A 17,881-nucleotide genomic window follows, 5' to 3' on the forward strand; every position below is an offset into this window, starting at 1 on the left:
TAATACAGGCTGTGATGAATGCTCCCTTGCAGGACATGTGGAATCAAAACTGGATGTTTTTCTAAAAGATAAGCTCTAATCCAAACAGAAGTCAATTTAGGGGAATTCAGTGGTCTATGTCACAATGCCAGTAATAACGTGATCGCAGCTGACTCTTTAACCTTATAACTCACGAATATAATGAGTCACGAATACCAACAGCACTGTTCCTTCCTCCAATGAAGTGCCTGGTGATATGGTGTCTGGATGTGGGTGGGTTATGATTAATGATGCATTTTACTGTGACTTTGCTCAATAACTTATTTCCCTGATGATTGCCATGGGTTGGAAAAGTTCTTCCAGGAATTACGATAAAAAAATTGACTTCAGCCAAAGCTCCATTTTTTGTCCTTAAATCCAGGTATGTTTTCGCAGTACAAAATGAAATCTTCTAATGGGAACTGACGTCAATTTTTAATTATTTAGAATTTATACCACAATGTCCCAGAATAAATTATGAACATATCATCATAATCTGGTTCTTATTACTGCCAGAAAATGGCAGTGAAGGCATAGAGCAGCATGCTTAAGCATATCGTTACAACTATCTTGAGAATGTGCCCTCAAAGTCTTTCTTGCTGAATGAGGGCAGTGAACACAGTGGTCAGCTCAAACCAGATTAAGACACCTCTATTGGCCAGCTTCTATTTATCAGTTAGAAACCCATAATTTCTTTTTTCCCTAACTAATCATTACTCCCTTTCTTCTGCCTTCTCCAGTCTCTTTATACCAAGGGCCCTGGGACCTTTGTCATAAAAGGCCTTCCTACCTATACCTTCCGTTCTTGGATGGATAGGTCTGTTTACCCCTCATTTTCTCCTTCCTTTGTTTTCGGTTCCTCTATTTTTCCATCATTTTTAGGGTCTGCTCCCATCATTATTTCCTTTCTGCCCCAGTGACAGACAAGTGACAGGATTCCTACATGCAGGGTGTTAAAATTTAAATCCTAAATCCAGGCTGATTCATCAATTGAGACGAATGCGTGATATCCTGCAATATGATGGGCTTTCTTTTTTCTTTTTTTTTCTTTTTTTTTTTTTATGTTCGTAGTAAGTTCTGTGGATGTTCGGATCTCAGATTTCTTCGCTTCTAGTTTCTTGATTTTTCTTGGTTTGAAATTGCTGGCCTACTCAAGGGCCACCAGCTAAATAACCACACACTTCAGTCTTGGATCTTAACCTCTTCTATTCAGTTAATTATCTTTCATTTAACGTATGCTTGCTTGTATCCTTCCTTTTCAATCCTATTAAAAATCTTATTTTAAAATTCTAATTCTCATGAGGTTTAAGTTCCAAGATACAGAATGTACAATAAACGAGTAACTGCGTAACAAATAACATTTGTAGTTTTCAAGAGAAAACTGAAAATATCTTCTGCTGAACATGCTGTCTAGAAACACCACCACAAAATCCTTAAAGGCAGTCATTCAAATGCCATAGCAAAGGGCAGTGGGTGCTTCTAAACCTTGGGCAGACCTGTGTCATGTAGGGTCAACATTAAAAGGCTAAAGACAAAGAGGGAAAACGAAAGCTTAAGAGAACTGGGAGCACTTTTGAAAGGCAGAATTATGGGCATCACACAGCAGCAGAAACAACAAACTAGAAGTGGTTTAACTGCAGTTTGCAGCAGAGTGACTACCAATAGCAAAGATAAAATGGTCCATGTTACTATAATAACGTGCACAAAGGGATTGCTGGCACTTGATGGTATTAAACCTCCCTAATCACATAGCAATAAAAATAATTCTATTTGCTCAGACATCATTACTAAAGTCCCAGGAAGCCAAGAAGTGCCATTTAAAAGCACAGAAATGTAGCTATATAGTCCTTTATATTTTCCTCATGCCTTTTAAACCCTCAGAGGAGAGTCTGACATTTTTTTCTAGTTTCTTCTGAAATGAGAAAAAGCAAGAAACTTTAATTATTTTTAAAGCAAGCTGAAATTCTTCTATGCTTCTTCAATAACATGAACTAAAAGTTTCAGAGAAATGCTAAATAGTCCAACACTCACAAGCAAAAAACCTGGCAGTAAAGAGAAGGATAGAGCCACTTATATGCAACCAAATACCACCCAGCCACACTGGGCATTCATTGTCGTTTCACACTGAGGTGCTTTGCTAGGACCTTGCATGCTGACAATATGACTGGCAATACCTGATCCAAATCTATGTATAGTCATCTTCTGCTACCACATAATGTAAAGTGTAAGTCAGTTCTTCATAGGATGTTTTTGTATTTCCTTGTTACCAAAACAAAGTACCAGTCTGATAGCACCACTCCAGTTGTAAGACCAGATGATTATTTTTACACTGTGCAGGGCTGTTAATTTCCCTGGGAATGCAGGTTGTTATAAGTGCTGGAGAGTTATGTTAGGTACCACTCTCAAGAGTCTCCTTCCTGAAAAATGCCAGAAAATTTTATCAGCTCTGTAGTCTGAAGAGAACAAAGCCATGAATTAATTCAATCTGAATCGCTGAAGACATAATGAGAACAGTTTTGGTTAGGTATGAAAATTTACTCACTTTCAGTGCCAGAGTTAATAGGTGGTAGTTGGAATCTGGGAACCATCAGCTAGAAACAGATTCTTTGCATATAATAACTTCAATATTTCTTTCTGAATTATTTCGATCTGAATATTTATTACAAATCTGTCATTTACCACATCACCTAGTAAAGTACTGAAATCTAGAGATGCTAGAACAGACGGTGTAAGTATATAGGAACACCACCACCTGGCCAGGTAAAATGCACCCCAATGAAAACAAAGGTTCAAATCTACCTTTAGTGGTAAGACCTTTTCATTTTTTATCTATCTTAAATTCAGAACTATTTAGTGCAAACATACAGCACTCAACAGTTCAGTAAAATTCAGAATGCCAAACCTGACAGTGCAACTGCAGAACCCTAGTGATTTACATGCAGTCTTTATTTGTTTCTTGTAAGGCTTATGGTGTCCTTTAGTCACACACCTAGAAAAGCTGTGCCTCTGCTTTAGGGAATTTACGTTCCTGCAGTTCCTCCTTACTTCCTAAGGGCTGAGCACAAATTACAGCTTTCTAAATGAGCAGCATTCATTAGATCAAATTACTAGTAATGTTGCACAGCCCGAATGTGCCCCTAATGTCTTAGAACAGTTTTGCTATGTACGAAGAGACTAGAGGTGGACCTGTCTTTTTACTAATCTTACCTGTGTTAAATCCAAAGCTCCTAGCAATAATGTTTTGGCAAAACTTCTACACTTTTGATATCACTATAAATAGTACCTTCAAACACCATCACATTATCTTCTTACACCTCGCACTGCACCAGTTCAAACCACAGAGAGTTTTGCCACTGACTTCAGCAGGAGCAGGTTATAAGCCTGAATGCTGACCACAGCTTTCATGCAAGTCAAAGGTGAGCTGGACTGTCTTCCAGGTATGAAATGCTAAGTGGCGATTTTGGATGGATCACAGGCTTACCTATGACTAGTGATGAATACAGCACCCTTATGCCAGAAGGGTCAATGGTGTACCCTCATCAGCTAATTAATACGATTTAATAAATATTAATGTACAACAGCGGCTGCACAAGCCAAATGTGAAATTTATCAGTGGCTTGACTAAATTAGCTAATTGCAAAACAAACATGCAAATAACTTACAGAAGCAAATATTTATATTAAACTGCATTGCTTATTTTCAGTATGTACAAGGCAGAACTGTAAACTAGGGGCTATGGACAGCTTCCACATGACTGCCATACTTGAGTTTTCAAAGTGTCCTAGCACTACTCAAGAGAAAATCCTTTCACACCTTCTGAGCACAGCTCTACGTAACACTTCCCAGCTTGATACTACAGAGTTGTCCATGCAGGTGGAATGAACACATGGTATACGGACAGCAGGCTGCAATGTCATAACCTGGCATAGCTGTAGCAGGCATGACTTCACCATTCGTATGGGGGTGCAGCATCACTTATTATAGGGAAGCCATTATCTGCCTGGTTTTGAGTAAGCAAGGAAGGCAAGAAAGCTGAAGGCACCGCTTAATTCAATTAAGTGGCCATCTGCCCAATGGATTTCGATTAGAACAGAGATACATATTCCTGTTTGAGCTGGTATCACTGCCACAGGATTGTACTGCAAGGATGGTAAAGTTAGTCTTTTAGCCTTTCTGACAGAAAGTGGGCACTTGATTTCATTTGATGTGAGTGTTCCCCAGGCACCCTATTTAATTTTTGGCTTAGGCAATACCCTGAATTGAAGCCCAGAGACTGAATCGCAAGCCAATGTTGGCATTCTGCTTTCTGACACCTTAATGCATTTGGATCCAAACATACAAAATTTATTATCATCGCATTAGTACTTGAACAGCTCTGCAAAATTCAATGAAGAATGCCACGCTTTCAGGGATTCACCAGACACACGGCCAAATATTCTTTTCATCTACAACTTCTGGTAACATACTCGCTGTCACAGATGTGCTGTAACTTATGACTGCAGAGCAGTCTATGTCAAAATGGTACAGAAAAGCACTTCATGGACTTTGTGAATTACCTTTTTTTCTTGATTAAGACACTTTGGGGGAGGGAAAGAAGGGAGATGCTTCTGCAAAAATGCAGTGTTTGTGAAAGCCAGTACTGTGTATAATGTGGATTTATATTTATCCAGAAGTAAGCTTTTATAATACAGTTGGTATAGTCAAAAAAACTTAAAACCTCTGTTGAAGGAGATCTTACAACCATTCCAGAGACCCCATGGCAGAGGGGGGAACTTTGCACAAATACCAGACCTTTGGAAATCCTGGTGCCACCCTTTTGACAGCACCTCCATCCCAAAGAAGATTACGTAATGACTGATAAGTGATCTGTACAATCTGTACAGTTTGGATCCCTTAAGATAAAAGGATTAGAAAGGGAATAATCAAAGTGGACTTAGCAACAACAAATGCGAACTATCTTTGTACAGAAAACAAGCTCTGTATGCAGACCTTGATTATTCCAGTTCCAAGCATGCACTTCCTAGAGACTGATGAACAAGATCAATCTCCAAAAATCATAAAAGCTAGGGAGATGCAATTCTTGCGAGTTGTAAAAACGAAGTGATACAAATAGCATTTTAATGTCAATTTGCAACTCTGGGGGAGGCAGAAAGTGGTAAATCAGGGGGATAGTATTTTGGAATCGTACTTTTCAGTATTTCTTTGCAACTTTGGAGGCTAGAAATTTAAAATATTAAAGGTATTTCTGGCACCTGGCATTTTTTGAAATAAGAACCACACCAAATATTTCAAGAGTTGTGATAAAATCAGGAGAGTTGAGGAAACGTAATAGGTATTTTTGAATTGCAAAGTAACTCTTTCATATTAAATGCCATCAGAGACTAGTAGACTGCTTTCATGAAAAAGAATACTGCAAGTATAAGTATACAAATACTTATACAATACAAATATATAAAAAGAATACTTCAAGAATAAGTATACAAATAATGACAGGCCAAGTTGATTTAAATTTACAGTCTTCAGGTGTCAGTCTTGCCCGTACTTGTTCTACTGCTACAGTTGAATGTACTTTCATAAGTCTTCAAGGCTGATGGTCTTGAAGAAAATCTAATTTAGAAGACAACTAACAGGTATTAAGCAACTAAAGGGACCCAGGATCAGAAGATCCGTATTTCATTCCCCTATCTGCTGCTGACTTGCTGCATGACCTTGAATAAACACTTACCTCAACCAGGTTGCAGCCTTATCTTCACATGCATTTCCTAACTCTGCTATGAGATTTAATTAATTTGTGCCTATAAACGTTTCAAAAGCCTAGGGATAGACGGGTCTATGGAAATTAAAATGATTAACAATGTTTTCTTACATACAGAGGCACACAGTGGCCTGTGTTCGCTGTATGAATATAAACACAGAGACACAGAAACATACACAATATGTTTTCACGTAACTAATTCTGACTTGTTTCCTCAAGTAACAGCAACACAATGAAGGAATAAACACTGCACATCCCTACAGATCCTTCATTTTCTGTGTAGGTAGCTCTGATGCTGCCTCCCCTTTACAGCACATCCTTAAGATTACAAGTTATGCTTGTTCAACAATATCATGAAAATAAATTGTTCTTACCCTCAGCCTCTGTTCCATGGACAAGCAGAGGACCTGCCAGGGTGCTGTGTACCTGAACATGTTTGGCCCCTTCTGTAGGCAGACTAAATAATAAAAGGCACACAAGTCTCTCAAGTCTCCTGGTTGCTCTTCATTTGAGGGATGCTTAAATTGAGAGAAATCCTTTAGCTTTACTCTTCAAGGGCCCTGTGAGCAGACTAAGACAGCGTTACAACCATTCCACTTGCATCCTGAGGAACTGAATAACTAATTCAATAAGAGGCTTTTTTACTTGGGAAGAGCTTAGCTCAAACTCAATTAGCATAAATAGGATGATAACCTTTGAACCTCCCACTCCTCTCAGAGGAGCTGATGGTGGCCAGCACATCATGGCAGGGTCGCTCCCTCCCTCCCTTCAAATCTCGAGTTTGTTTGTATTTCCACTGCTGGCATTTGATTCTGCTTCGCAAGTCCAGAAGCAGTTATCAGAGACCATCTGTAGCTTTGTGTTTCTTATTTTTGCTATTATCTTTTAGCCTTGCTGAAAGGAAATCCCTTTTTCTCCTGTCAGAAGGGATCCCCCTTCCCTGTCTCTGGATCCTGACCCCTACTTAGCATTCAGCATGATTCTGATGAACAAATTCACAGGGAAGCTGCTATAAACGCTCTCACAATAAAACCACTATAGTAAATAAAATCATCAACCGAAATGAGACTGAAAGGTTTTCTCCAAAATACACTGAAGTAAGTTCTTTGCAATATTGGAAATATAAGCTGCAGCCTTTTTTGTGGTTAGGTTTTCCTTAATGGATTGTTTTTCAGTCAGAGACCAAGACATAGCCTCCAAGAGCTGAAACTGGTAAAAGACCAAAGCTCTGTTATTTTCTACATTTGTTATTTTAGTAATGAACTCTAAATGATAATTTTGTACCCTACTGCTGCTCAGAAAATGGTGTGCTGTATGCACACCATCACCATCTTTGCTTTTCTTATATGACAATTGTTTATACTCACAAACCACCACCGATGTGAATCCAGCCACACAGTAACAGCCTTTTTTCTTCTTTTTGTTCCTTTGATACAGGAAGAAGTGATTTTTAGATTTATATTGACTCAAATCTGTCTCTGTGATCCTCAACATTTTATCTCCAGCACTTCCACTGATGCAATCCCTCTCAAATTAATTACTGGCATGCAGAAAGAACTGTGCAAAACTCTTTTCTACAGCTACTTCTAGAAGAGAACTGAGGCAGTGCTCCCTCATCAGCTCAGTGCACTGAGGACAGTTGTAATGCAGTTCTGCAAGTCCTGCTGCAGCACTAATACCAACAGAAGTGCTCTCACACACTCCGTGGTTTTGTGGGAAAAAAAAAACCCAACACCAAAACAAAACCTAGAGAAGTATTAAAGTACTGATTTCACCAAATACTTGGCCAACAGCAAACACACACCTGAGCTCTGGCTCAACTAGGAAGTTTGTTACTATACCCATTTTAGTTGTACACATGCAGTTAACACGAACGTGGTGCCAATTCAAAAAATGAAAAATGCTAGTCTGTTTAAAACGATCAGAATTACACACTAAATACACCACTTAGCAGTGGCTTTAACAACGTTTATATGACCTGGATACATATACATAAATATATAAATACACATATAAATACACAATACATAAAGCCTTGGCTTCTGTTAAGCTTTCTGGGGTGGCTTTGCTCAATAACCAGTCATGGGAACCAATCTTTTCCTTTCTCTCTCTCTGAATTTTGAATTTCTCTTGCTTTGACACTTCTGAAGTCAATTTTGGAAGAAGCAAATTACTTCTGTTATTTCCTCAGTAACTGAAAGTGATTTAAAACAGAACCCATTGCTAGTATTTTACCAATTAGTTTGTTTTTGTAACAACCAGAAGAAGACCAAATGACAAGTCCTGTTCCTCAGTAACAATCGACATGACTCTTAACATGGATTACAGGAGGACTTGGTTACAAACACAAAATAGATGAAATGCCTTCTGCTGAAGTAAAATTGAATTACTTCAGTATGGCCAGGGGTAGACGTGTAAATTCTGTGAGCAACAGCCATTCCACGCATCCTTTGAACAAACACCCTTTGCAAACAACTGCCATGGAATGGAAACAAGCCTGTCCACATGAATTTCCCATCTTGTAACCACTTAACATCTTCCTTTTTTTTGTTAGAGGTTGTGTGCTTTACTCATTGTCTACATAATGAAGTTACAGGATTTAATTCTGAAGGTAAATGTGAATAAAGATACCGAACTGATCAACCTAAGTACTAAGATACAATTCTTCAAACTTAACAGTGGACTATGTCTGCAAAACACCAAAAAACAAGGAGATCTCAAGGGAAATCCTAATGCAAAATGTTTCTGCCTAATACAGAATATTAAACAAGCTTCTTAGAAATAAGACTTCTGATCTTTGATTTTCCTGAGTGCTCTTGAATAGCTCAGACATTACTAGCCAAAATTACTGATATATCAGCCATATTTAGGACAGTTAATTAACTGTGAACAACACACTAAAGCTGCTTTTATGTCTGCCACAAGAAGTATTCATACAGGTAAACAGTTAAAAATACATAATCTGAACTTCTCTGACCTTGCACCCACAAAAATATAACCTGCTCATTTTCTGTAAAAATTGGCAATTTTATTTTTTTCCTCTTTCATTTTGGGCTTTCCACCCTGTCTTTCTGATTAAATAATCAGGACTACTGAAAGAGCTTCCTTCCATAGTTGATTTTAAATGAGAGATCACAGAGCTGCTGATGCCAGAACTAATATAAACATTCTCATACCAAGATTGGAAAGTTAATTTGGCTGTTGACTTGTCTTCAGAGAGAAAGAGTGAAAAAACAGATACACTAAAGGGAAACCATAAACTGATATGAATGTGCCATTCAAGTGGGGTCTATTGACAGTGATGGTACATGCTAACGAATGCCCACTGCATTTGAAAGCCCATACTTTTCCCCTTGTATCAGGAATCATTAACAACAAGGGACAGCTTTCCAGGATTCAGTAAGAAGCCAAAATACTCTCACAGTATTTCTCTCCAGTGGGTCATTTTCAGAACAGTTAGTGGTGAAATCTTCTTGGAAAAGGTAGGCAGGGTTTATGGTAGCACTGTAAAATGCAATTAGTCCTTGCAGGAGAATGCAAAGCACATACCAATAAATATCACACCCACATTCTGTGGTTTGTATTTCTCAAGCAAGGGTCATTCAGCTTCCTGTGAGATTCTGACAGCACAGGATTTACCAGTGCTGCCTTTATACACCTCCCTTTATTTCCCAATAAATACAAAGCCTTTTGATAAGGTGAAGAACTTACTCAAGCTGACGAAGCCATAAAAGTTGTTTGTCTTCCAGCTGTCCATGAATAAAGAAGATGAGACACTGCATCAAAGAGATGAAACCTCCTGCTGTGAGAAATGCATGTGGCTAAAATACTAGACTGGAATTTACGAGATCAAATCCAATCCCAGGCTCAGATATCTTGGGAAAAGTCGCTTAATCTAACTATGCTTTTTATCAGAAAGGTGTTGATAGTATATTTTGTGAGCTGTGTGCAAAAAATATGCTGATGAGCACACTTGTAATTTATCTACTTCTTTGAAGAATGCAGGAAAAGTAATCTTTAATATAAAAGCAGCGTGTGAGAGAAGTAGCCAAACTGTATTTTTTTTTTTAATTTTGATATTCCAAAAACCCAAGAGAAAATGACACCCAAGATTTTAAACTTACATTTTTTCATCTTACTCTCCATCAAAATGTTTCACTACATTTTCTTGGTCCCTCAGTGCTCCACTGAAATGCTGTGTCTCATGCAGCATGGTTTATTGCAGATGCAGGAAGACGACCTTGACTCTCTTCCTCTGCTCACCACTTCTGATGTTTGACACCAAGATACTGAAAATTTCCAGAAACGCCTTTGGTTTTGTCCATGCAAACACAAAACCAGTGTGAGAAATAATGCATCATTCTCTTTTGTTTTCCCATCACAAAAGATAGAAAAATGGATTCATACCTGTTGCAGAGAATATAGCCTGGCTGGCATAGCACACTGCTGTATGGGAGCCAGAGGCTCTGTCTGTCCTGGAAGTGATCACCCAGAGACAGGAAAACTTAAAAGAGTCTAATCCTGCCTAGTCTCAGTGTATAATTACTAAATTTCATGAGCACAATACTGCAATAACAAGAACCGCAGGGCTGAGTAAGAAATCCCAAGAATTGAACCTGGTGAGCTTCTCAGAAAAGAGTGACAAATACTTCTAGTATTTGTTGCTTTATTATTATTGTTGTTATTTTTACCACTGTTACTATGGTTCCACAGTACTGCTCCTCCTTCTGGATGACCAGAGTCCTCTTACAGGAACATAGACCTGTTTTTCCTTTCCTGCCTCCTGGTTGGAAAGGACTAAGCTAGAAGTTTTAAAGTGACCATTCTCTAGATCTCCTGATTTAAATTTATCACTTTTTTAATCTTACCTTTGTCTTCTGTTGCACACCATTTTACTGTCCCCATCTTGTATGTGACACAAAAGATCAGATTTGAAGTTCTATCACAAGGCATTCTACGCAAGATTTCAGAAAGTACACCAGAAATATGCAGTAATATGAGGAGGCTGTCTTTCCAATCATATATCGCAAAGGCTAAGCATAATTTCATACACAAACGAAAAAGCTTGAAAAAACCCGGCAAGGTTTTATCTGGGACCTGGATGGGAAGCCTGGAGTATGCAAACCTGTGAAACAGTCTGTGGCTTTGTGAAAGAAAGTTAAGTTACAATGTACATGAGCTGATGATTGGGTGCTGAGCCCAAAACACTGATCTTTCTCTTCTTTCAGTCAGTCTAACGAGATACTGCTTCTTTCTACACAACCTGCATCTCACGTGCCTCTAAGGATACACAAAATTCTGTCCACTCCCCTAACAATAAAGTGCCATCTCTGGGAAAACACAGTATGTGGTGATTACAGCATCAGCTGATACTTGGTGCTCCAAAGATTAATGCCATACGAACTATTTCAAGAAGAGCATAAGCACAAGTTGCTGAGTACCAAATAATTTTCCTAATACTTAGAAAAGCTTACCCCATCAAGAGAAAAAGCCTTTATTCTGAAAAGGAAAAGGGGGTGGGGAAGAGGCTAACTAGGTGACTATGGGGTGCATTAACACTGCCTGGAAAGACTAATTCATATGAAAAGCAGAAACTTGAGAAGCACAACTTTCTACATTCTGCTGGAAAGGAAAAGCAGTAAGAAGGGGTGTAGTGAAAAGGTAGCCTGTCCAAACGTTCTGCAACACAACTATACATGAGTGTGGCTCTTCTGAACACATTTCTCAGAAGGAAAGCGTGAGATCATAAAAACTACGGTCTTATCAGCCACTGGATGCAAAACTTCCCTTGAATACAGCATTATGTGAGCTGCATACAACTAGTGATGATACAGAGGCATAAATTATTTTCATATCATACATGAAATGATTTTGCTCAGTCAAGATCTGTAAGAGCTTACTACCACGTTGTCAAATAAATCCTCCCACCAAAAATGCAGCAAGAAGACACACAGCCACAGTCTAGGTCTGGCATCCCAGCAACCTGTGCTTTTAAGGCATAGCTCTAAGCACACAGGATTAAATGGGTATCTGACTGTAAAGTGCAATGAGCTTTGGACTCGGCTCATTCACTGCTATTTACATGGTTCTCCCTAAGCAGGAAATCCTGAATTCTCACTTACATTCTTTTCAAATCAGATCCAACTGCTGCTTACCCACCTTTTAACCTCTGAAAGACCAAAAGCCAAATACTTTTGTAAGTGGGAAAGATGACAAAAATCCTGAAGCAATTAGTAGAAGACAAAACTCCCTTAAATTATTCGCTGTAACCAGAATTTTGTATTTATATATTGCTTCCTAACTCAGTATCTCTGAGACACCCAACACAAACTGAAAAAGAGGAACACATCAGCCTCAGAAGGTAGTCTGGGATGGATGTAAATTGGCTGTCCTGGAAGATACTGAGGGTCTGCCTAATAATTCTCCTTCTCAGCTTTTCCAGGGTGTCCCTCTGTGGGTAATATGCCCAACCTGTCCCTGGGCTGTCTACACAAGAGATTATGCACTAATCACAAAAGTGCAACCTCTTGTAGTTTGGCATAAAATGTCACAAGCACTTCCATAAACACAGTTGGGATCATGTGTAGCATCACCATGGAAAAACAATCTTTTCATTAGCCCAGCAGCACCCACAGTGGTGCTGACACTGCGGTTTGATACTGATGCAAGGAGAGCAGGCAACCATGGCAGTGCAAGGCAGTCTGAAAGGAGCTGCTGTAATCCTGCTTACTTCCTCCCTGGCTATGTTGGTTTTGGTTGTCTGTCTAGTGACACAGCTGAAAAGCAATCTCAGTAAAAGTAAAAAAGAAGGTGTTTAATTTCTGCCTGAATTCTGCTTCCAACTGAACAAACACAAACATCACTCAGCACATACTGGCACTGCAGTTTCCTAAGCACCATGTTTACTCTGGGTAATCAGCTGCCAAGCCACCAGCTAGGCATCCTTCTCCTAATCTCCTGAAATTTGTTCATCTTATAGTTTGAAGTAGAGTTTGTGTACAGCTCAAATCCATGAATGTGCTTTCCATTAGCAATGTCTCAGGCTCCACTGCAAAACTGCTGCAGGAACTTTAATAAATGTGTGCTGTGAATAGACCGACATACGAAGGAAGTAAGATGTCCTGTGTCATCTGGTCTCCTCACCTCTTATGGCAGGAAAGCATGGTTGCTTATCCTCTTCATGAACTTATTCAGGTTCTGTCTTCAAAACAGCTCAGAAAATTTGTTCCATGGTTGCCATGGAGAGGTTATTCTGGTCTTCATGGGTTGAATTCTAATTTCTAGTCTGAATCTACTAATGGCTAGTTCAACTCTGTTCTTTTTTCCAGTACTGACCATATTAGCTTAGTGACCTATTACCCTTCTTGGTCTTTTCTTTCCATGATGCATATATAAACTTCTGATATAAGCCAGTCTGCCTTCTTCTAGACTAAACAAGCAAAACTCCTTTAATCTCAAACTTCATGTCATGCTTTCATCTCCCTGCTGTCCATGCCATTTCTTCCTGCACCCATCGCAGTGTCAAGTCACATTTTGGAAGTATAAGTGGATAGATATGCACATAGGATTTCAGGTACAGCCTTACCAGCATTGTCTACAGTGTTGTTTATGTGTTCCTATCCCTTTTGGAAATGCCGTGACTGGCAAATAATCACAGCCAGAGGGGGAAGAAATCCTCTTTGTATAGCCATATAATACAACCCTCAGGAGACTCTCTGGGCAGATAAAGAAGGTATTTATATACAGAAAGTGCACCCACAAAAAGGGTGCATGACACAGGAGGTGCTGGCAGTTGGGAGACAGTGAAGAAGACACAGCTTTGCTACACTCATCTGACAGGATTATGCCAGTTTAAAGATGACAATTGCTGCCAGCAGATGGGCACTTCAGATACAGATGTTTTCTCCTGACAGCAGCAGCAGCAACAGCTGTGCTGGAAAGGCAATGATCTAGTACACCAAGAAGCCCAGAAAGTATGTCATCCTTCCCAAACCATCTTATACTTGTTACTCTCAGACAGCCTGACACAATTTCTTACCCTCTATTTGTCTTCCAAGCTCAACGGACACTGAGCTAATGAGTGAATGATTAAGCACTAGCCCATGCTACTCTATGCCCTGGATACAATTACCAAAGTTACAGTGCCAAGCTAAACACTTGCAGCTCATTTCCTTTCCATGAAATGGCATCAAAAGAAAAAAACGAAACCCACGATGCTCATACCACCACATTGCTTACACAGGAGAAAGTTTCAACAACTCAGTAGGGAACACAGGGAGAAAATCCCGTCTCCCTTCACACTGTTCTGATGCTTCATGTTGGAGCAGCCCATACCACCACAGTCACAAAATCAATCACCTCTCAGAACACCAGTTCCCAGGCACTGCCCTGCCAAACTGTATTGCAGAGTGCAATAATTAATGCAATCATAAATATTGATCTAAGCCTCCTTCGATATAGCACGACAACCCCTCCACTATCCGCAGCACTCCCTGCCACCTCCTGACCCCCACCAGCCCCATCCTTCCTTGAACCCCACTCCCCTCTGTGCCCTAGTCCCTCTGCCAGCACCTCAGCTTGGGCAGTGCTGGCACAGCATAAGGCATGGGCAAGCAGCGTTTATGGTACCCACAGCACTTAGAGGCTCTCTGCTGTGTTTACTTCAGGGCTGCGAAGAAGTAAAATCCACACTGGCCTTGGGAAGGTGTAACAGAGGTTGTTCATGTGTGGTGGTGCAGGTCTTGGTGCCTGCAGAACAATGCACACCTCTTGGCATGCTTTCTTGTGGGCTGGGAATCTGGGCATGGAGGAGGATTCTTCTCTTCCCTTCTCACTCCGTCTCCTCCTCTCTCCTAAAACATCTCACAAAAGCTACTTCTGGGTCTCATGTGCATTGACTTTTTCACTACAAGAGCTCCAGGAATGGAAAGAAAGAAAATGGACAGACACAGCCCCAGCTGGAAAGTCCCAGGCAGCCCCAGCCACATGAAGATGTTCCGGATCACCAGCCATGTGAAAAAGTTCACCAGTCCTATGGTATAGCCTTATTATGGCTTCTATGTTACACATAATTTGGTTTTCCTAGTTATAGGAGTAATACCATACTTGTGCCAAATAATGTGCTGGATCACACAATTCATTGGAGTAAAAGCTTGCTGTGTGAAACGTCAGCCTGAAACTTATCTGCTTTTCCTTGGAGCAGGTAGGTTTTGCATCCATCTTGCCGAGCTCATATTCTTCCTGCAGTAAGCTGCCACAGCTAATGGCCTGTGCCCTGTCCAGGTCTTTGGAAGACAAGCTCTGGCTCCAAAGGACTTACTCAGGCGCTGTATCCTCAGGTAAAGACCACTGCAGAACCATTGGTGGGTAAGGAACAAGTCTCCACCAATTCACTCCACAACAAAGCTGCATGTAGAAATAAGTCTCAAGAAGAACAGATGCAATGGCAACATGATGGTCTTGGCAGCTTGGTTTTCACAGAGGTAAAAATTGACTGGACAAACTTCAATAAAAACAGAGATGTGTCAAATTTCCCCCTGTCATTTCAATTAATAAATATTCTGTTTATTCAGCTCTGGTCCAATGTCCCTCCAGGTGTGTCAGGTATTTTATGCAGAGTTTTGATGAATGCTCAGGACTGCCCTAGCCTGCCCTGGTAATTTCTTCGTTTTCTATCAAAATACAGAGGCTCACATTATTTCAAATCTCAGCAGCTACAGCAGCCTCCCATCATGTGCAAAGCACTCAATTGCCTTAGGGCACACTTTTCCCCTCTAATTCTCCAGTACAATGGCTCTTTTCTTCTGCCTTTTAGCCCAATCCCTTTAAAAAGGTAGAAATTTTTTAACAGGATTTGTACAAATCCCCTAATTTTCTGTTCATTAATTACTTATAATGAATCACCACTTCTATATAAGCTATGAAAAGTTACTGCACTGCCCCTTGAGCCTCTAGAGAAATTCTTACACTAAAGGCTTTCTGCTAAAAGACCTTCTCTGACAATAACTATTGATGCCTGTGCATACACCTCTTGCTCCCATCCGCTGACAAGAGGCTGTGAGACAGCAGCCTCTATTTAGCACTAATAAGAAGCTTCTCCCACTTAGACCATTCCAAATATGCAGCACAATCTGGGTTTTCTTTAAGGCAACTGAAGTTTTCCCTTCATGGCATTAATTAATGGCACACTTAATGAGTGCCTGCCCAGAGTAGGCAGGGGCCAAGCTACTCAGAGCTCTCTCTTATGCCAGATGTCACTGCTGTAGGGCACAATTATGGAAAATAACCTTTGCAGAGGAGGAGGCAGAAAGTTGCTTTGGTGCACACACCCAACAACATGCAGATGTCTGTGCACGCTCACACGCACATATTTGTGTATATGTTGGTGTACAAGGATATATATTCCTGCTGTGTGTGCCCACAAGTGGCTTTCTGCTGTAGCAGTATGCTACAGTATGTTAACAGTAGCTCTATGTTGCTTGCAAAAATATTCACTTTGCCCCTGGCAGGATGGATAAAGCCTGCTGTTGTGCAAGTCTCACTTAAGATATGAAGCATTTTAAGGATGAAAGCACTCCAGGCATTAGCAACTGCCTGGAAACCCAGCAGTGGGACTAATTCCCTGATTAATGCCACACCGTGATGCCTTTGCAGCATCATTTGTTTCATGCTGCTTTTTTGCCCACACTCAGTAGCCATAACACATTAAGACAAAGTATCTGCGCTACTGGTATTTAACTGGTGCCATATGGTTATTGCACCAGCTCCTCCATCCTGCCGGCTGCATGTGCTGTATGGATACTAGCAGTGGCTATTCGTTGCACAGACACAAAGGCTCCTTTGGCTCAAGATACTGAGACATGCTGTGCTTGCCATAGATGACTGTTATGGCTGAAACACTGTCATTTGAGTACGTGAAATGTTCATAAATTAGACTAAAATCCCAGATTCAGTTCAAGAGGTTGCTTCTTAGACATGCAACACTTTCTGGCTAAAGTATGATATTGTTTGCAGGCCTTTTTTATCACCGCTCAAAGCTGCCATTCACAGTGATGGGTATAACACAAAAAGAAGGAAGATCTGCTAGATTAGAGCAATTCAGATAGAGAGACTGATCTTATCTACCTTTCACAGACAACTACCAACGTTCATCTGGGATCCAGCTTTCCCAGAAGTGGGTGGTGCTGCACAGGGAGAGATACTCTTGTCCTTGGAAAATAGCTATGTTCACTTCAAGGTATTTTCTAATGTGCAAGACTAAACTTATATAGCATCAATCCACAAAAGTTAAGATTCCTGGGGATGATCATTCAGCTACTAGTATGTGCTCATGCAAAACCAACCACATGCATTTTAAAATCTGGTGGCTAGTAATCACAGAGCACAAATAAAACTATGAGGTAAATGCAAGGCACGTGATCCGGTTTTCAGTTGAAAGGTTATAAACTTCCTTAATCTTAAATGCAGCACTGCAATTTTGTAAGTTGCCCATATTATCTCCCTTCAGCCTACTTCAAAGACACTCGTGCCCTCATGCAGAGGAAGACCATGCTGCCTGCTCCCACTACGTTGCTGTCTTTCTACCTTGTGTAATGTGCAAACAAAACCAAAGGATTGGTGAGAATCAAAGTTGCATGGAAACAGATGATTTTACCTTTGGTTGTAACAAGCCATGGTGCTGGCTGGGAGTAGCAGCCCACCTCGTAGAGTCAGAAGCAGTATTTAAAAGGACACTGATTAGTATTGTTTAGGAGTGCCTAGTGGAGCCAGAAAGGAAGCAGTCACTTGGTTTCTAAGGAGCACCACAAAAAAAAAATAATTCCATCAAAACAAGATAAACGTTTCAGCCTGAACAAGTTTTTCTGCACCTAACTCCACCTAGGAATTTATCTTACGAAACTGGGCTCTCCTGTGCTTCCAGGTCCACCCGCAGGGAGACACCCAGGCTTGAGGAATGCACTTCCACTGCTGCACTGCTTATGTGAATGGGCTTTGTGGAAGTATGTGGGGTTCTGTATTTGTTGTAAAGCCTGCACACCAGCCTCTGCCACCCAGATGGTGCCTGAGCCAGCCAGTGCAAGCCAAGACAGGGCAGAGTGACCCTGAAGG

General features: G+C 40.5%; 1 protein-coding gene across 4 annotated transcripts in view; it reads right to left on the bottom strand.

The window, feature by feature from the left end:
- Window positions 1-17,881, bottom strand: part of LOC133213100 (PALM2-AKAP2 fusion protein-like) — a 93,944-nt gene that overhangs the window by 47,773 nt on the left and 28,290 nt on the right. Inside the window, exon 1 of one of the 4 annotated variants that reach the window (XM_061355089.1) lies at window positions 6,148-6,288. The exons of 2 other annotated variants lie outside the window; for them this stretch is intronic. In XM_061355089.1, coding sequence (XP_061211073.1) covers window positions 6,148-6,207 — 60 coding nt within the window. In that variant the 5' untranslated portion in view covers window positions 6,208-6,288. Of the gene's footprint in view, window positions 1-6,147; window positions 6,289-17,881 lie in introns of those variants that run through there. One more of the 4 variants, XM_061355090.1, reaches the window with a different exon arrangement.

The sequence above is a fragment of the Neopsephotus bourkii genome, unplaced genomic scaffold, assembly GCF_033783945.1.
Source record: "Neopsephotus bourkii isolate Nb327-2 ecotype Australia unplaced genomic scaffold, CSIRO-AGI_Nbou_v1 NB_776, whole genome shotgun sequence".
In the NCBI taxonomy this organism is placed as follows: Eukaryota; Metazoa; Chordata; class Aves; order Psittaciformes; family Psittacidae; genus Neopsephotus; species Neopsephotus bourkii.